We start from the raw sequence: 21,707 nt of genomic DNA on the forward strand, positions 1-21,707 counted from the left end.
CTGGTACCGCATACTACTGGAAGCAGCAGTATGTAATGCAAATTATGTCTATTGACCTTGAATGTAATGATATTAAAGGTCTGTTAATATTGTTAAAAGTTAAAGTTTATCCAAGATTATGCACATATTCATAACTTATCTTCAAAGTTTTTCCAATTATTCACACAATTATTAATCCATTTCCACATCTGCACACATACCTATTCAGAATGCACTGTTCCAGAAGACAAGGCACCACATTTCCACACTGAGCCGAGCCATAATTAATACATGCAAATAATGCAGTATGACAGCACCTAATGTGTTACTCTGTGAGTCTTGCAATATGGAGCCATAATATGTAACATCTAAGCTCAGCTTATTCAAGGCATTATTGCACTGAAGAAAAATATGGAGGCAAGGGGAACTGACAATAACTGAGACACCATGTTGGGAGCAAGTCTGCTATCATCTCCAGATAATGAGAGCAAATGACCATATCACCAGCCTTGATGACATTATGTCCAGCTTAAATACGACCATTTCAGAAAGCCTAAGTCTCAGTGTGTGGTGATCCCACCTGCATCTCTGATTACGATGGAATGACAGTCTCGCTATTTACAGGATGACTCAATTGGTGAATCGTAATGTGCTGACTGCTGCCAAAATAAGAGACCACATTCAGACAGCTGCCACTGCTATATGGTCATTTCTGTGGTACAAGAAGATGTTGGCGAGTCTGAGGCTTCCCCTGGGGAAGGGTTATTCAAGTAACAACAAATTATCACCTACAACATGTTGGGCAACACATTCTCAGATGTTTTTGGACTTCTGTCAGGACTGTGCCACCCAATGGGCACATCTCTTGCAAAGGTATAAATTATTGTGCACAATGTTCTGCAATGTAGTTAATCTAATATTTAGAGTACCTTCAATGCCACAAATTGTGAGATGAGGATTGTCTCCAATCATTTTCCTCGCAGCATCAGTGTTTTCTTGGATCACTGCCACTGCTAGGTGACCAGGACAAGGTTCATCTTCAGGAGACTCCCAACCTCTTGAAAGCTTATGAAATCAATTTCCAGATTGGCCCTAGACTCACCATAACGGACAAGGTTGGAGATCTTCTGCATTCAACTTCTTTTTTTGGCCACTGCATGAAAATTGTGGCACGATAGAACCATCTCGCACTGTGTCAGACTCACTCAGCACTGCATGCATCTTCATTCGCCTTCACAACATGGTTTGAAGTCCAGTGGTGGGGGAACTGTTGGGCACATGCTCCAAGGTCGAAAAATAATGCACTTTCAAACTGAAATAATCCCACTGTTGTGAGACTTCCAGATTCAGAGCTGCTAAAAAACTTTCTGCAAAGCCCTCATAGTACCGCCTTCCTGGCTGTACACTTTGCTGCTGATCTGTGCCTAGGCTTCCTCCTTTAGAATGTCTGCCATTCGTGATATCCTGTTGGCACCTGCTTAAGTGCACAATCATCTTTGAGAGTGCTGGGGTGCACCACACTAATTGCCAGTGAGCCAAATTATGCTTGCGCCTACAGATTCCTATTCCAGTTACCTGCCTGACATGGCCACTGGGTCCTGACCTACACAATGGCTGTAACCAAGAAAGCTGTGTGCCTGCATTCCTTGTTGCACTCTGGTATGTGACTCAGCAGGTCTTCCACACCACCAGACAAGACAATCAGTACTGTAAACTCACAAGTAATAAACATGTTTCCAGACACTGCTGTTTCAGTGACACCTTAGGATGCATGACAGCCACCTCCTCCAGTTCCCGAGGCTGACCACCTGCACCACTAGTGTGACCACCTCACATATTTAGCTTCCATGACCATTATAAATCCTGATCCAAGAGGTAACTGCTACAATACTTAAAAACACTGCTGCTTTTCATAAAATTGTGTCATATTTTAAAGTGGTTCCACTGCCATACTAGTTCACAGAATATTTTATTACATTTATATATTTTGTTTATTTTATAGAATATAACTGTATACCTAATACTAAAACTTTAGATTCTACATTTGAAAGCATTTCTGTTCTAATGCCATTTAACAACCACAGCTAGTTTTACTTCAAGCAGCCTAAATTACTAATAGTGACATTAGTCCATGATACTCTTGTACACTAGAATTTTTGGTAAGTTATTTTGTTTTTGCTGTCCTTTTAATACAGTATGTCTCACTTCTATATACAGGATGGTCCAGGAGGACATCTTTGCTACTTTGAAACATCTCTCCTATTGAACAAGGGTCATAGCTCTTAAGGTACACATTTTAGAACCCATGCTTACTGGACATTTTTTATTGTTTTGGTCCACACTATCACTTCTCAAAATATGGAAAGCAAAGAGTTTGCAGTAGAAGATATTTGTTTTACAGTATTGAAAATAATCAAATGCTCACAGCTCTTCAAGATATGCATCTTTGAGCCCATGTTTACTTGACCTTTTTTGCTTCTAATGATAGTTCTCATCATATTCCTGAATATTTTGTGCTATGTAAGATAACCATTACACATTGCCCCAGTTTCTGAAGGTGTGTGTGTGTGTGTGTGTGTGTGTGTGTGTGTGTGTGTGTGTGTGTGTGTGTGTGTGTGTTTTATGCTAACAGATCCATGTAACTAACTTGGAAACAGCAGCACTTTAAACAATATACATTGCTATTGAAGGTGGAAATTAAATGGAACAAATTATGACAGTTATAATATGCACGAAACCCAATATTACATGATTTTCCCTGCAAGATATTGCTGACAAAATTTTTATAACACACAACTTTAGCTCACAATTGTTACTGTATAGCAGTGGTTTGGAATAATGAACTCCTCTTTCAAAGCACCCTCTTCCTCCTGTGAAGTTCTTATTTATGACAACTGGAATAAACATTGTTCGGAATATGATTATCAGTGGCAGGGGTAAAACACAGGGAGCGAAAAGCTATTTACAATTTGTACAGAAACCAGATGGCAGTTATAAGAGCCGAGGGACATCAAAGGGAAGCAGTGGTTGGGAAGGGAGTGAGACACGGTTGTAGCCTCTCCCCGATGTTATTCAATCTCTATATTCAGCAAGCAGAGAAGGAATCAAAAGAAAAATTTGAAGTAGGTATTAAAATCCATGGAGAAGAAATAAAAACTTTGAGGTTCGCCGATGACATCGTAATTCTGTCAGAGACAGCAAAGGACTTGGAAGAGCAGCTGAACGGAATGGAAAGTGTCTTGAAAGGAGGGTATAAGATGAACATCAACAAAAGCAAAACGAGGATAATGGAATGTAGTCGAATTAAGTCGGGTGATGCTGAGGGAATTAGATTAGGAAATGAGACACTTAAAGTAGTAAAGGAGTTTTGCTATTTGGGGAGCAAAATAACTGACGATGGTCGAAGTAGAGAGGATATAAAATGTAGACTGGCAATGGCAAGGAAAGCGTTTCTGAAGAAGAGAAATTTGTTAACATTCAGTATAGATTTCAGTGTCAGGAAGTCGTTTCTGAAAGTATTTGTATGGAGTGTAGCCATGTATGGAAGTGAAACATGGACGATAAATAGTTTGGACAAGAAGAGAATAGAAGCTTTCGAAATGTGGTGCTACAGAAGAATGCTGAAGATTAGATGGGTAGATCACATAACTACTGAGGAAGTACTGAATAGGATTGGGGAGAGGAGAAGTTTGTGGCACAACTTGACTAGAAGAAGGGATTGATTGGTAGGACATGTTCTGAGGCATCAAGGGATCACCAATTTGGTATTGGAGGGCAGCATGGAGGGTAAAAATCATAGAGGGAGACCAAGAGATGAATACACCAAACAGATACAGGATGTAGGTTGCAGTAGGTACTGGGAGATGAAGAAGCTTGCACAGGATAGAGTAGCATGGAGAGCTGCAACAAACCAGTCTCAGGACTGAAGACCACAACAACAACAATGATTATCTGAAGTGTTAAACTAAACCATTTTGCAAACAACATTTGTATACCATCAAAAATTCTCAAAAATATACCTTAAATCACATAGATGGACAAAGAAATTAGGGGTAACAGTTTGTTTGAATGAGGATACCACGTGCAACATTTGTAGAAACACAAAGATAGTATACAACTGATGATACAGTATGAATTCTGTGTTCCCAAGTCTTTCACCAAAATTCAAACCATAATGTAAAAATGAGAAAAGTGACAGTAAAACATATTATTTACAAATGGAGAGATTATGGGTAATTAGCCAACTTTTTCTTACAAATTATGAAGATTTTCACTTTCTAGAAAGACATCAAATTTTTAAGTAATAGTGCCCTTAAAATTATATCAAAAATTATTATGTAACTGATTTGTAATAAACCAAAGTTCTAATCTTGCTGAGGAATGGTAGAATGTCATCATCGAGCACTTTGTGAAATGGTAAGTACATAAGTGCACTGTTAAGTATGAATTATGTCCGCAGCTCGTCGTCTTGTGGCTAGCATTGCTCCCTCCGGATCAGGGGGCCCGGTTTCGATTCCCGGCTGGGTTGGGGATTTTCCTGCCTGGGGAATGGGCGTTTGTGTTGTCCTCATCATTTGATCATCATCATCATCATCATCATATGTGACTATGGCTAGATTGGACTGTGTAAAAAAATTGGACTGTGTAAAAATTGGGACTCTGTATAGGCGCTGATGACCGTGCAGTTGAGTGCGCCAAAAAACCAATCATCATCATCATCATCATCATCATCATCGTAAGTGTGAATTATACTACTTTTCTTTGCATTCTGGTTGTAATTACACTCATGTTCACAAATTAAGGATAATTGCAGAATGTGGTGCCCCACAACATAGCACTACACAAAACTGGCACTAATAGCATAGGCACATAGGGAACACACACGACACAGATCTGCAAGTCCACGGTACTGGTGATAAGTTGAGAAAACCGACCCGAAACACATGTGCTACTAGACGCCACTGTTTCCTGCGCATGTACCCCGATATCAATATGGGATATGATCACCATGCACACGTACTCAGGCCGCACAACAGGTTGGCGTACTCTCGATCAGGTAGTCGAGCAACTGCTGGAGTATAGCCTCCCATTCCTGCACCAGTGCCTGTCGGGGTTCCTGAAGTGTCATAGGGGTTTGAAGACGTGCAGCCATACGTCGACCAAGAGCATCCCAGATGTGCTTGATGTTGGAACAGGCAGGCCACTCCATTTGCCTGATATCTTCTGTTTCAAGGTACTCCTCCATGATGGTAGCTCGGCGAGGCCGTGCATTATCATCCATCAGGAGGAAGGTGGGACCCACTGCACCCCTGAAAAGGCGGGCGTACTGGTGCAAAATGACGTCCCGATACACCTGACCTGTTACAGTTTCTCTGTAAAGACATGCAGGGGTTACGTCCACCAATCATAATCCCACCCAACCATCAAACCATGACCTCCATACATGTCCCTTTCAAGGACATTAAGGAGTTGGTATCTGGTTCTTGCTTCACACCAGATGAAAACCCAGTGGGAATCCCTGTTCAGACTATACGTGTACTCGTCCATGAACATAGCCTGGGACCACTGTTCCAATGACCATGTACTGTGTTCTTGATATCAGGGTTTACGGGCTCTCCTGTGACCAGGGGCAGTGGACTGCACCTTGCAGGTCTAGGGGCAAATAAACCATGCCTGTTCAGTCATCTATAAACTGTGTGTCTGGAGACAACTGTTCCAGTGGCTGCAGTAAGGTGCCGAGCAAGGCTACCTGCAGTACTTCGTGGCTATCTGTGGGCACTGATGGTGAGACATCAGTCTTCTTGTGGTGTTGTACACTGTGGACATCCCGTACTGTAGAACCTGGACACATTTCCTGTCTACTGGAATCATTGCCATAATCTTGAGATCACACTTTGTGGCACACAGAAGACCTCTGCTACAACCTGCTGTGTTTGACCAGACTCCAGTCGCCCTAGTATTCTACCCCTCATAATGTCATCAATATGTGCTCTTTGAGCCATTTTCAACACACAGTCACCATTAGCATGTCTGAAAACGTCTGCACACTTACTCGCTGCACCGTACTTTGACATGCACCAACACACCTCTGCGTATGTGAACTCCTGCCAGCACCACCGTGTGACGACCACAGGTCAAATGCACTACACGGTCATACCCTGAGGTGATTTAAACCTGCAAATTGCTCACCAGAGTGTTGTTTCTCCATGTATCAGCATTATCCTTAATTTATGAGCATGAATGTAGATTATCAACCTGTTAGGCTCCACTGTGTGTGTGTGTGTGTGTGTGTGTGTGTGTGTGTGTGTGTGTGTGTGTGTGTGTGTGTAAAAAAAATTCCTGAAGACCCCTGAACTTCTTACACTTACTAAGTCAGTTATTTGTCAATGACGATTTCTGAGTTGTGATAATAGTCTGAAGAAGCTTCAAGCCCAACGAATGCAGTGTAGGAGACAAGATGTGTCAACCAATCCTTAATAGTCTGTCGAAACTGGATGTATCACCCAAAACTTTATAGTTTCTCAATATTGGTAAATGACACATGGCTCTACTCTGGCTTTTATCACAGAAAGCGACACATTCCTCTGATTTGTGACTTTTTAATGTTTAGTTGAGTCATGATAACTATGAGCAATTCACAAGCAAATTTACTCTCAGACAATGAAAAGACAGCATCAATGTTGTGACATCACAAAGATAGGATGGAGTTGTTCACATGGAACCCTGCCTCAGAATCTCCGCAACAACTCACTGTATTTACTTGAATCTAAGCCGCACTCGAATCTGAGCCGCACCTGAAAAATGAGACTCGAAATGAAGGAAAAAAAAAAAAAAAAAAAAATTGCGAATCTAAGCCGCACCTGAAATTTGAGACTCAAAATTCAAGGGGGAGAAAAGTTTTAGGCCGCAGCTCCAAATCAAAACAAAGTTGATCCATTGTAATATGAGACACAATTTAGGTCAAATGAATGACGATACAGCTACAGCAGTTTGGTTCGAGTTGTAAGCTTAGCAGTTAAGCTTTACCAGGTAGCCATTGTTATGCATCAGGTGCTCCGTCCGTATTTATGCGGGTACTCTTCCTTTCTCACGTACTTCGTCTGATTTAAATTGATTGCTTATTTTTCTTTGATCTGATAAGTGCCATTCTCTTTGTTATAGGTGTTTACGTCACTCTAAGCTGAAAATGCATTATTGTACTGTGTCATGCATTGTTTGTCGCATTCTGATAATGTGGCATGGCTTGCTTTTGTGCACGCTACCGCCACTTACAATTTAAAAAAAAAAAAGAGAGAGGAATTGTCTCATTAGCGAAACAATGACAAGAGACTGCTATTTGTTGTTACTTACACTGCTGCTTTCATTGATAATGATCAACAAGAACCAAATGATAGACAGCGTATGATAGAAGGTGTTCTGAACGAGAGTTTAGCAAAAATTTTTCTCTGTTTGAAAATCTTAGCAGACGCCTCTTTAGTACATTACATTCTGCACTGAAATTAGAGTCATCTTAGATTTAAAAATCTAGTCAATTGCTGTGCTTCATTTCTGAGTGTATCACTATTAGGCATAAGAATAATACGAATATAAACATGACATGATATGTATATTCTTCCGCATTTGCTGTTGTCTCACTCTAGTTTCGTAGTTTATTAGGCAGACAGGATTTAAATGAGTTAGCAGCAAACATGAAAGAATACATGGCAAAATGTTTATATTCATATTATTCTCATGGTGAAGAGAATACTGCATGTGATTCACAATTCATAAAAGTTCCTATAAGTAACCATCTCTTCTCACAGGTAGGATAAAATTCAGTACGTAGAGTTGGCCATATTTTGTCAAACATCCCAAACAGTCTTGCCAGTTGGATTTTCGTAGTGCATTGAAATGCTGCTACATTCGAAGATGGACAATACGGAATTTGTATTTACTTCGTTGGATAACGTATGAAAATGCAGTGGTCAAAGGTGCTCGTCTTCCACCTTTTTTCTTTTTTTTTTGCAGTGTGTTTGGCGTCAGTATTTATCTTTGTACCTCCAAAGCATGCCTGTGTAGTGCTACATATATCCGACGGCAGAAGTTAGTTGTGGCGGCAACTACCAACATTTTTCAGAACTTCGGCGTACTCTGCACTCGATTGTAAGCCGCAGGTGGTTTTTTGGATTACAAAAAACCGGAAAAAAAGTGCAGCTTAGATTCGAGTAAATACGGTACATCTCTGCCCTGAAGAAGTTTTCACACTCTATATTAGCACAAAAGACTCACGTTTTCCCACACTAGGACACATCTACACAGGAATTATGTGATCTTATTTGTGTTTTCAAAGCAGATAGTAGATGAATTGGAGACATAAATCTGGTTAATGTCAGCTCACGTGGCACCAAAACACTATAGTATTTCAAGTGCAAACTATATTTTACTTTAGTTAGGAGTACGATAAGTGCTTCAACAAATCTGACTTTTGCTATTTAGGGGTTTTATCACTCTCTTAACAACTCTAACTTCATTATTTTTTGTTGAGTTAATGGAGAGACATAAGTCATTAATAATGGCACCTTGAACACAAAGTAAGGGAAGCAGAACAGTTGACAGCAACTGTAGCAACTTTTGACACAACTGTGCATCTTCTATGAGACCTTGGAGCTCATTCTTAGGGTTCTGTACCATAACTGGTAGAAACAGAATTCTAAGAGGAGCATTTTGTTGTCCAGTTGTCTGTTAAAACCCCCCTCCTCTCAGGAACAATTAGATGTATCATGTTGAAATTTTATGTCAAATACTAAGGTCTATGGATCCTCCTCTCCTTGACACAGTTAAAAAGAACCAACAAAACTCAAATAGACAAGCAAGCACTCACAAAGAGACTGTGCAAAATGTAACCTCCAACATGTGCAATCCAGTTGTGCAGATTAACTGAGAGTACAGTGAATGAAAAATAAACCAACACTGAGTCTTTAACCAAATGAATGTCAGACAGTCTATACTACTCCCATCAAAATAATGAGCCCTGACATTGCTTGGATTCTGAGGAACAGTACATTGTGTGTTTTAAATAGTTTTGGTATGCACTAAATGACTAATATTTACCCATGCACATTACAATACAATGAGTTACAGCTAGTACTTGTTACTGAATATCAAATGTTTTTTGGAATACTGAACTCCCCTTATATAGCCCCCCATTTCCTCCTGTAAAGCTCTTATTTAAGACACAACTGGAATAAACATACCTAATTAGATATACGATTATCTTATATGTTTAACTAAACCATTTTTTGGGTAAAGACTTATTTCATGTTCTTCATTTAGTTATAATTTCAATTAACAAATAATATACTTAGAAAATAGTCTTATGATTGTTCTCAGCCAATCCTCTGCATCTGTAATGAAATATTAATGTGATGCTACGGTACCTGTTTTCAAATCAAGTAGATGGAGCATAGCATCTTGGCACGCAATAGCAATAACTTGGTTATTGGCAGCTACTCCAGCTGCCGGAGAACCCAACACAGCCTCCCAGTCTGGTGGCTGTTCAGTGTCTGCTACACTGCACACACAGACCCGTGTCAGTGGACCATGTGGAGTGTTGAGAGCACCATTCGATACTTCTAATCGTTTACGCCCTCCCAACAGCTGGAAACATAATTGTTAGGTACAGTACAAATAATTAAATGGAATTAAATCTTTATCTCAAACATATGAAAATGCGAATTTATGAACGCTTGTCAATGAAAGAGAGATTAAATTAGCAAATTGGGTGTAGAATGAAATTTTGTTTACGATTTCAAGAGTGATGCAGTAAATTCCTTACCAAAAAGATTGAATTACAGGGGAAACTGCTTGAAACAATAAATATGCAGCATTTAAGGATAAAACAGGACCCTCACTTTTTACACAGAAGTAACTCCATTCTAATTACAAACAATGATTAAATGAGTAAACTCACTATGCTGACTCACATGAAAAATACAAGTATTGTGTACTTAGGCTTTACCACATTAAGCAGCACATATTTCCTGTATTTATCGGCTGAACAGACCATAGCATCCAATTAAAAATGGTTCAAATAATGGATTTGTAGGATGTTGACTAGTGATTTTGGCAAACTGCTTACAGATCCCAATGATTCCCTCACTGCCTTAAAGGGTTCATGACTTTTTCCATGTCTCACATGTAAGTGCTATAGAGACAGAACATTTAGCAATAGGTGAATATGTTAGACCATATTTGATAAATAGTCGCATGTTATGTTGTATTGTTAGAGGAGACAGACAATCTAAGATAGTCATTCCCTTGACACAGTCCCTTATTTCTTTAAATATTTCCATGAGTGCCTATTGGGAGATCACCTGTTAATACATTATTAGCAATGGTCCCCATATTATACGTTTACCCCACACAGCCAGTCCCTTGCTCCTTTCAAATAAACATCTTTATGCCTCTGTTCTATGCGAAGTATTGGTGTGAAAGTACCGAGTCTTTTCTTAATTTGATGATACACCATTTGCCTTTAATCATCTGTTAATGTTATCAGATATTCCATAGGTTGCCTTTTCCCTCAAGGCAATGGCACAATAAAAATTCCTATACTTGCATCCTCAGCAAAATTTTATGTGTGTTTAAGAAACAACAAAGGTCCAAAAATAGAACTCAGTGCTACACCATGCCTAATAGCTTCAAATTCTAAGTGGTTATTATTATGTGATGAATGTGGATGTAATACACACAGCTTACTTTTCCTACAGATACCACGTAAGTGCGCTCTTGAGAGAAATTTTGGCATGAACCACAAATATGTTGCACTCAAGGTCAGTACACAAAGGCTTGGGCATCTGTGTTCGTTATGAAGTCACCATGTAGGGGCTAAAGCTGATGAAACACTGTAATTTTGTTAATGGAGTAAGCAGTTCCTTCTGGACACTCAGTGCCACTTTTGGGGGCATATTTTTGAACCAGGAACTGCATTCTTATGTCTACAAATAAATTATGTACATTATATACTGGGCCAACAGTGTTATTTATTTAGAGGAAAACCATGTCTTCACAAACACTACAGGTATAATGTAAAAATTATAGGTATAATGTAAAGACTTTCCCACAAAATCTGATGCGATAAAAATAGATCAATGCTAGTATAGCACTCTTGACGAATAACAATTGCATCATTGGTGTATATTACTAATGTTGTCTTTCTGTAGAGAAATTTGTACATTCAAACATTACATTGGGGCTACTTGAAGGTGAATATGTCCAAGATATTGCTAAAAAACATTTTGTGTGCAAAACAGATATTTTTAGAACACTTTAACATTTAGTTCCTCCTAAGCTAATATTAATAGGTCACTTCTATACGGGAGCTGTATTGAGTAAAATTTTACTTCATCACTATTTTTATAGAATAAAGTGTATGCTATAACTTTACAAATAAAGTTATGGAAGCAAGGTAAATAAAATAAATTTTCAGAAATGTCACTTTCTTGAGATCATCTCCTTCACTATGTGCTGCAATTCAATTACATATTCAACCTCCTCTAATCACAGCAATTCAAAAGGATCCCTATGCATTTGGTTCTTACATGGAATGACTCCACAGCTAGAACTGAGTTACACATAACTCAGTCAGTGACAATGGCATATTTGAGCATTTGTACACATATGGTAGCTTCAGTCAAAAATATATGATTTCGTAGTTTCTTGACAAATTTCACACTGCTTGTGATCCCCTCTAGTGTGAGAAGGCAAAACCTGGCTGCAGATTTCTAGAGCTGCATTTTTAGGACTCCCCTGATAGATCAGGGTTGCACTACACAAAGGAAGCCGCTACACGCATAGCACAGTACTTGAGGAGTGCACATGAGGTCTAACAAAGAGTCTTGTTATCATTAATTCTGTAACTATTCCTGCCAATGTCAAAGCTTATTCGCCGGTTAACTTCACTAACTCTACCAGAATCACCAGTTTAGTTATCCCGCGATTATTCTCCAGTTAGGCATTGTTACTTGTTCATATAACACGTTTTCCATGCTACTTCCAGAATAGTACTCAAAGTGGCTGCTAGTCGTGGACTGTACAACTGACCCTTACTAGTAGCGATCCGGCAAAAAATTTTCTGTCAAAATTTCATTTTCTTGGATACACCGAGAAGGTAATATGTAATCACCGACCGCAGTGGCCAAGCAGTTCTAGCCGCTTCAGTCTGGAACCGTGTGACCGCTACAGTCGCAGGTTCGAATCCTGCCTCGGGCTTGGATGTGTATGTGATGTTCTTAGGTTAGCTAGGTTTAAGTATTTCTAAGTTCTAGGGGACTGATGACCTCAGATGTTAAGTCCCATAGTGCTCAGTGTCATTTTAATACGTAATCTATCTTACCTGTTATTCATTTATTTCCACTCTAGTAGTCTGAATCTATGGATTTCGCTAGTAATTATAACAACGCTCATCATTTGCAAACCCAATCAACCACACAATCAGACAGCGGTTGGCATTCATCCATTCGGCCTTACTCCGCTCATGAAAGTTTGTTTCTGACAGAGACATCATGAACACTATGCACATATTCACAAATCAACTTACAATTCATTCAGAAATCAACTTAGAATGTGTTCGAAAATGTTCAAAAACCGACAGGGATGCGTTTCAAAGTCATATTAATAATCGATTGACTAACGTGCGCTAGATGCTATGCGCTTTGTGTAACAAAAAAGGTTTTTTTTCCTCAAGATTATGAATTTGCCCCCCCTCCCAGATCTGGGCCTGCTGCGCATGCATGAATCTGGCAGCTTGGGCGCTCCACTAAAATTTTTCCCTGTAACATCTAGCTGCTTGCTGCGACTGCTTACACAGCCAACAGCCACATTTCTGTAGCCAGAAGTGGGAGAAGCTACTACTCACCTGCGCATACGCATGATCCTGCTTGTAACTGCTAAAACGAATCTAATGTAAACAATTGTGACGTCACACTCATGGGAGGCAATTTGTTGTTACGAAGCATTGCATAGTCTTCCTAAAGCCTTTGACATATTTTCCTGTTGGCAGACGCTTGTATGAGCACTGTGTTTTGTTGTTGTATATGGCGCATTTCCTTTGCAGTTTTAAGTTTTATTTTCGTTTTTTCCTTCATTCATGTTTTATTGCTGCAGTATTATTCTGCAGTAGCGGGATACAGTAATATCCTTCGTTAGTGTATCAGTTCTTACCAGTCAAAATTACGAAAATTTAACTGAGAACAAGAACAATGAAAAGTTCTCGGGTTTTTCCCGGATCTCCCGGCTGTCCCGGGTCGTATACACCCTGACAGATGGAGTTATTGTGTTCAGTCCAATTTTTTAAGACAATAATGTTTTACTGTAAATAGCCCCTTAACATCGCTCTAATAATAACATGCTATAGGGCAGCATACTGTGTCACATTGTGGTGCCAAATGGAATCCCTTGCTGATATCTCAACTTGCTTAAAGTAATCACAATTTTTTCCAGGGCAGATTTGATGTATACAATATCCTTGGCGGTTTTTTTTGCATTTAACCTGTATAAAGGTCCAAGTTTTCAACATTTTCTACAACTGTCTTCAAGAGAAAAGCAGCTATTTGGTATCAGTTGCTTTCCTAATGAAGATACTGATGAATATTGTCAAAAGTCTGAATTTTATAAAAATTTTACATGCACAGTTCACTGAAAACATTTTATAGAATTTGCTTCTGCCCTCAGTTTCTACATGCCCCAATACAAAGAAGAAAGACACGTCCAGGTTTTGCATAGGAATTGGACAATATTTTTCCTGTTGCCTATAGTTTCTGAATTGTTAGATCACTTAAAGAATTAAAAGTTAACTAAATTTGTACATAGATGAAGTCTCATTTGATCTTGGTGTTTCAGGATGGAATTTTACTAATAATGATGAGAATTCTTTAATCAATATCTTCATTTACAACTTAGAACTATTTTTAAATCAGTGAACAACTCACTGGTACAGATGCCGACTTTGATAGCCGAAGAACAGGCAGAGAAAGAGCCGGATGCTCAGAGGCTGCAGGGGCAGGAGGTGGCACTGGTTGTGGTGCTGGTTTGCTATCAGCTGGTGGTAACAGGCGCATCCGCTTCCCCTTCCCTCCCAATGGCTCCCTATCCAGCCGTCTCTTTGCTGCAACTGGTGCACTGCGTTCTACTTTCTGCAGCTCCAGTTTCCTGTAAAATAGAAACACAATATATCTGTTATGTAATTTATCTATGACACTGAAATCAACCTCACATACTGCTGATTTAATTAGTTTGTGATCTAACACATTGTATGTCTTTATATCAGGGGTTTACTTTTTGTTACTAACTACAGGGAATATGCATTCTTTGCTTTAGTTCAAGCCCTCACTAAGTCTTACAAAGTGAATGTGAAAGACTCTGTCTGTTTTGTACAAAATATTGTCAGAGGAAAAAGATCAAGTCATTTGTGTCTGTAAACAGTTATTTCATCAATGTTGTACTTTATACTATTATATAACATTTCAGAGTCCATGAGCAACATGATAATTTTTATGCTATAGTGTCATTTTGTATTTAATAATTACTATGATCCAGAGACAAGAGTAGTACTGCGTTATATTAAGCAACAGTGGTGATCTACTTTGTAACAAGCAAATAACAAAATTAAAATTTATAGTTATAAAGAATTCATTAAAATGTGGCTAAACAAATGTAGACAGCAATAAAAATGCCCTACTGTCAAATAAAGCAAGATCAGATTTCTCAGACACAATTAAACTTTTACGGTCATTCACCACAAACCCATCATTTTGGACTAAGTGCCTTTTCTCATTATGTGCATAATTTTGTATTTTGTAGTGAGACAAGCCATCAGTGCATTTCTCACAAATTTTCCTACCAATGATTGATGACCAAGGCATGTTCTAGAGCAAAATTTAATAAAAGATGTTAATGGATCTATTTACTTATCACATTACATGTTGTTGTTGTGAAATGCAATCATATACTTGTGTGTTTAGAATAGATTGTTTCACACAAACACGTCACACATTAGGGTGAGACATACATGACAACTGTCAATGGTCGCATGTTAAATGTCAGAATTACATTATAATGAACTAACATACAATTTTGGGTAAAACTGAGTCATCATCATATTTTCCTAAGGATAATAACTTATACACAGAGAGGAAAACTTGAACTGATCTAATGCAAGGAGAGTGATGTACATGGTTTGAGTCAATACAACAGATTATTATATCAAGTACACAACTAATTACTTTGAATATAATAGAGGGAAACATTCCACGTGGGAAAAATATATGTAAAAACACAGATGATGTGACTTACCGAACGAAAGTGCTGGCAGGTCGATAGACACACAAACAAACACAAACATACACACAAAATTCAAGCTTTCGCAACAAACTGTTGCCTCATAAGGAAAGAGGGAAGGAGAGGGAAAGACAAAAGGATGTGGGTTTTAAGTGAGAGGGTAAGGAGTCATTCCAATCCCGGGAGTGGAAAGACTTACCTTAGGGGGGAAAAACGGACAGGTATACACTCGCACACACACACATATCCATCCGCACATACACAGACACAAGCAGACATATCAGTCTGCTTGTGTCTGTGTATGTGCGGATGGATATGTGTGTGTGTGTGTGTGTGCGCGAGTGTATACCTGTCCTTTTTTCCCCCCCTAAGGAAAGTCTTTCTGCTCCCGGGATTGGAATGACTCCTTACCCTCTCCCTTAAAACCCACATCCTTTCATCTTTCCCTCTCCTTCCCTCTTTCCTGATGAGGCAACAGTTTGTTGTGAAAGCTTGAATTTTGTGTGTATGTTTGTGTTGGTTTGTGTGTCTATCGACCTGCCAGCGCTTTCGTTCGGTAAGTCACATCATCTGTGTTTTTAGATATAACTAATTACTTTTTTTTAAACAATGATGGTGTTATCTACATGCAAATAATAGCAACCATTTTGAATGTCCGATGTCCGAACCAAGAAGACAAGATCAACTTTATATCATGAAATCTAACATCTCATTTTGGTGAGTGTAGCTGTCAGGCCTGTGAAGAGGCCGAAATAAGCAGTGACTGTGAATTAAATAAATAAAAATGAAGACATTAAATTAACTGAAAGAAGAATAAATTAGCTTTTAATGAGAATTTTGCACACTAGATCTGTCAGGGAGTACAACAGCATGTGAAGAAAATGTTAAGCTGAAATACTGTGAGCAACACACAAATTTGAAGCCACATCAAATATTTGAAGGTTGACAAATCAATAAATTAGAAAAGAAAGTCAAAAGAAGGGATTGATGTTGCTGGTTGCTCAAGGAGACCATACACAGCTAACCAATTTATCAACAGCAGAAAGGAGCAGCTTTAATTGTGCCTACAAATGTGAACTGACATTTTCTGGTGCAGAAGGGAACAACATCAGCATTCAGGAATGAGTCATACTATCCTTGTGCCAGGAGAAGTTGTAGCAGCTTGTGGGAATATCACCTGGTGCCAACACCACAGCTTTAGCTGCCAACATTGGACCACTCATCTTACTAACAATGAGATGGCCGATGTTTGCTACTAGAACTTCGACTACTTGTGTTGCGTGTGCACACCTTGGACTTACCTTTTCCCATGCCCTTGCCCCTCTGATATTGGACATCTCACAGCATGACTACAATATGACTAGCCAACCTGGGTGACCATAGGCTCATTTAGTTCCAGTTTTCCATTTTAAGAAACAGGACTTGGGTACATTTACCGTATTTACTCGAATCTAAGCCGCACTTTTTTTCCAGTTTTTGTAATCCAAAAAACCGCCTGCAGGTTAGAATCGAGTGCAAAGTAAGCGGAAGTTCTAAAAAAATTTGGTAGGTTTCGCCACAACTAACTTCTGTCGTCGAATATATGTAGTGCTACACAGGCATGCTTTGCAGGCACAAATATAAACACTGGAACCAAAACCTCTGCGTCAGTAAATAAAGTAAAAGAAAAGGTAGAAGAATGTAAACATTATGCCATGTATTCTTTCTGTTTGCTGCTATCTCATTTAAATCCTGTACGCCTAATAAACTACGAAACTAGAGAGAGACAATGGCAAACGCGGAAGGATATACATATCATGTCATGTTTATATTCGTATTATTCTTATGCTGAACAGTGATAGAGTCAGAAATGAAGCTTGGCAACTGACTAGATTTTTAAATCTAAGATGACTCTAATTGCTGTGCAGAATGTAATGTACTAAAGAGGCGTCTCAAAAGATTTTCAAATGGAGAAAAATTTTCGCTAAACTCTCGTTCAGAACATCTTCTATCATACGCAGTCTATTATTTGGTTCTTGTTGATCATTATCAAAGAAAGTGGCAGCGTAAGTAACAACAAATAGTAGTCTCTTGCCATTGTTTCGCTTATGAGACAATTCCTCTCTTTTTTTTATTTTAGGCCACGGTGTTGTTGTTGTTGTGGTTTTCAGTCCTGAGACTGGTTTGATGCAGCTCTCCATGCTACTCTATCCTGTGCAAGCTTTTTCATCTCCCAGTACCTACTGCAACCTACATCCTTCTGAATCTGCTTAGTGTATTCATCTCTTGGTCTCCCTCTACGATTTTTACCCTCCACGCTGCCCTCCAATACTAAATTGGTGATCCCTTGATGCCTCAGAACATAGGCCACGGTAGCGCACATAAAAGCGAGTCATGCCGCAAGCGGCGACAGGTCGTAAACACTCATTATCAGATTGCGACAAACAATGCATGACACAGTACAATAATGCATTTTCAGCTTAGAGTGACGTAAACACCTATAACAAAGAGAACGGCACTTGTCAGATCAAAGAAAAATAAACAATCGATTCAAACCAGACGGAGCACATGAAAAAGGAAGGGTACCCTTATAAATATGGACGGAACGCCTGACACATAACAATGGCTACTTGGTAAAGCTTAACTGTTAAGCTTACGACTCGAACCAAACTACTGTAGCTGTATCTTCACCCATTCAACCAAAATTGTGTCTCATGTTAAAACGGACGAACGTTGCTTCGATTTGGAGGTGCAGTCTAAAACTTTTCTCTCCCCTTGAATATCGAGCCTCAAATTTCAGGTGCGGCTTAGATTCGGGAAATTTTCTTTTTTCCTTCATTTCGAGTTTCATTTTTCAGGTGCGGCTTAGATTCGAGTAAATACGCTATATTGAAGTTGTGGTGAATGACAAGAGTGACAGTACTAGTATAGTGGCAAAAGTGTAGACAGCATTATCATAGCATTTATATTGTAACATCACTCAGAGTCACACTTAGATATTAATCCCTGCTTGAGTTTTCTTTATTAGTATCAACTATGGACGTCCCAAGATTTACTGGTGAAACAGAGAGACAAAATGGAATGAAGTGACAAACTGAAAATAAATTGTGTGTGAAAAAGTTTATTTTCACAGTAATAACTGTAATAAGCAACACTGAATTCTGACAAAGATAGTAAGTCTTGAATAAATTGTGAATATATGCAAATGTTCAATTTGGCCTCCCAGGGAAAGTTTTCTTATGTCATACAGTCATTGGTTGTAAATTTGTTTTCTCAGAGACAATGTAGTCCAAATGTCTGAGTTGTTGATGTATAAATGTGTGTGTGAATTTTTCTAAATGTGATGAAGGACACTGTCCAATAGTTTAATTTCCTTTTAATAAGCCTATTTCTTGTTTTATGACATGGCCAGTATCCTTGAAGATCTCTTCGCAATGGTTCTGTGGAATGAAAAATAATCTAATTGTATCCTGAATCAAGAAGATGCAGTCGTATTGGGGTCTCGATGAACTTCAAAACAATACTTTACACTTACTCGCACAGGCAAGAGATAATTAAAGATACACTAACAATTTTCTAAAGTCCAGGAAAAGTTTTCAGATACCCAGAACATACTAACTGAAACTGATGAGTTGTTAATGAGAAATTGTTTCTGGAGTTGCACTGATTAATTTGGATGTGGAAGTGACTTATTTTGTCAAACAAAAATTTCTAAAGTCTTGAGTCTTCTATTAACACGCCTGATTTGACAATTGGATCCAAGAAAATTACCATAGATAAAAGACATTGGGGGATTTGAGTACCTGCAGAGTACCCTTAATTTGGTATCTGCATGAAAGACATAGTCATTTCATATAAATTAGTGAATACATTAAAATTTAATTATTTTAAAAATCTGAATAAATGAGTTGAAACTACAATGAGAACTATGTCAGGGTCACACACTACAGGACATGTCCTATAATCCTACAAAGCATTAATGGTTTAGCCACATTTGATATTTTCAGATTAAATCTAAGGGGAAGAGATAATTCATTTATTTATTATTTATTATTTACACATCAAGTTCCATGGGAGCAAATCTCCAAGATCACGGAACGTGTCACTACATGAAATTACAACATAAAAGTAATAACAGATAAAAATACGAGGGCGGTTCAGAAAGTAACCTCCGATTGGTCACAGTGCGGGTTGTGGGGGGAGTAGCGACGCCATCTGTGAGTTCACGCACTCAACAGGTCAGTCGGCATCAAGCCGTGGTCGAGTGAACGTCGTACCTGCGCTAGTTTAGTTTTTGTGGCAGTTTGAAATGTGTGCTGCAATAGAAAACCCCGCCAAATGTGAAGTGCGTGCTGTCATAAGGTTTTTTACAGCCAAAGGATATTCTGCAGCAGCTATTCATCGTGAGCTTTGTGCCATGTACGGACCAAGAGTTATGAGTGAAGGAGTTGTCCGTGAATGGGTACGTTTATTTAAAAGTGGACGAGAAAACGTTCATGATGAAGAGAGGAGTGGTAGACCATCATTGGTGACTGACGAACTCGTTCAGACAGTTGATGCAAAAGTTCGTGAAAATCGACATTTCTCAATGTCGGAGTTGTCTACTGGTTTTCCACAGATTTCTAAGACTCTCTTGTACGAGATAGTGACAGCAAGATTGGGTTACCGTAAGTTCTGTGCACGATGGGTGCCCAAAATTCTTACCGACCACCACAAAACTCAAAGAATGGCCTCTGCATTAGACTTTCTGTCACATTATGAGGATGAAGGAGAACCATTGTTAAACAGAATCGTGACCGGTGACGAAACCTGGATTAAGTACATGAACCCTGAGACAAAAGAACAATCAAAGATGTGGGCAAATTCAAATTCGCCTACCAAACCAAGAAAAGCCTTGCAAGATTTTTCTGCCAGAAAACTGATGGCAACGGTGTTTTGGGATGCCAAAGGGGTGTTGTTGGTTGAATTCATGGAACGTGGTACGACCATTAATCAAGACGTGTACTGTGAAACAATAAAAAAGTTACGACGGGCTATACAGAACAAACGCCGTGGTATGCTGACTTCCGGTATCGTTTTTTTGCACGATAACGCCCGTCCTCACTCTGCTCGCAGAACAACGGCCCTTCTTGAGTCCTTCAAGTGGGACGTTATCAACCATCCACCTTACAGCCCAGACCTGGCACCAAGTGATTATCACCTCTTCATGCATTTGAAGAAATGGCTCGGGTCACAGCGGTTTGATGACGACGAAGAGCTCAAAGATGCGGTCACAGGCTGGCTCCAGGCACAAGCGGGTGATTTTTATGCAGAAGGAATTTCAAAGCTTGTGAAGAGATACGATAAGTGCCTCAGTCGCTATGGACACTATGTAGAAAAATAGTGCAAAGATGTAGTTGTAAGATGTATATATTAAAATATTTTTATTTAACTTGGTGTATTTTTTTAAATCAACCGGAGGTTACTTTCTGAACGGCCCTCGTAAAATGTTTATGAAACCGAAAAAAGTCATTCCATAAGTTTAAGTAAACGCAGTCAACAATAAAACAAGAATCAGCTTAATTTTTCAAGGAACTCCTCGACAGAGTATGTTCTAGTGTTGATGGACTTTTGGTCTCAGTACTGTACGTAGTATTTTACCTGATAAAAAATCCCTAATTACAACTGAGGCCACACAGGCTCTTGTTAAAATGGTGTCCAGTTTGTTAGCAATTCATTCAAAAAATTTGTAGTGTGGGAAAGGCTGAAGCACATGTGTTGCTGTTGTTGTGTTGTGGTCTTCAGTCCTGAGACTGGTTTGATGCAGCTCTCCATGCTACTCTATCCTGTGCAAGTTTCTTCATCTCCCAGTACCTACTGCAGCCTACAGCCTTCTGAATCTGCTTAGTGTATTCATCTCTTGGTCTCCCTCTACGATTTTTACCCTCCACGCTGCCCTCCAGTACCAAATTGGTGATCCCTTGATGCCTCAGAACATGTCCTACCAACCGATCCCTTCTTCTAGTCAAGTCGTGCCACAAATTCCTCTTCTCCCCCAATTCTATTCAATACCTCCTCGTTAGTTATGTGATCTACCCATCTAATCTTCAGCATTCATCTGTAGCACCACATTTCGAAAGCTTCTATTCTCTTCTTGTCTAAACTATTTATCGTCCATGTTTCACTTCCATAAATGGCTACACTCCATACAAATACTTTCAGAAACGACTTCCTGACACTTAAATCTATACTCAATGTTGACAAATTTCTGTTCTTCAGAAACGCTTTCCTTGCCATTGCCGGTCTACATTTTATATCCTCTCTACTTCGACCATCATCAGTTATTTTGCTCCCCAAATAGCAAAACTCCTTTACTACTTTAAGTGTCTCATTTCCTAATCTAATTCCCTCAACATCACCCGACTTAATTCGACTACATTCCATTATCCTCGTTT

At 39.1% G+C, this 21,707-nt stretch overlaps 1 protein-coding gene across 3 annotated transcripts in view; it reads right to left on the minus strand.

Annotated features, from left to right (window-relative positions):
• Positions 1-21,707, minus strand: part of LOC124711634 (protein HIRA-like) — a 237,620-nt gene that overhangs the window by 74,957 nt on the left and 140,956 nt on the right. For all 3 annotated transcript variants that reach the window (XM_047241819.1, XM_047241821.1, XM_047241820.1), the window contains 2 exons: positions 13,947-14,166; positions 9,396-9,615 (listed from right to left, as the gene is read on the minus strand). In XM_047241819.1, coding sequence (XP_047097775.1) covers positions 9,396-9,615; positions 13,947-14,166 — 440 coding nt within the window. The remainder of the gene's footprint in view (positions 1-9,395; positions 9,616-13,946; positions 14,167-21,707) is intronic.

This window comes from Schistocerca piceifrons, chromosome 8, assembly GCF_021461385.2.
Source record: "Schistocerca piceifrons isolate TAMUIC-IGC-003096 chromosome 8, iqSchPice1.1, whole genome shotgun sequence".
NCBI classification, from domain to species: Eukaryota; Metazoa; Arthropoda; class Insecta; order Orthoptera; family Acrididae; genus Schistocerca; species Schistocerca piceifrons.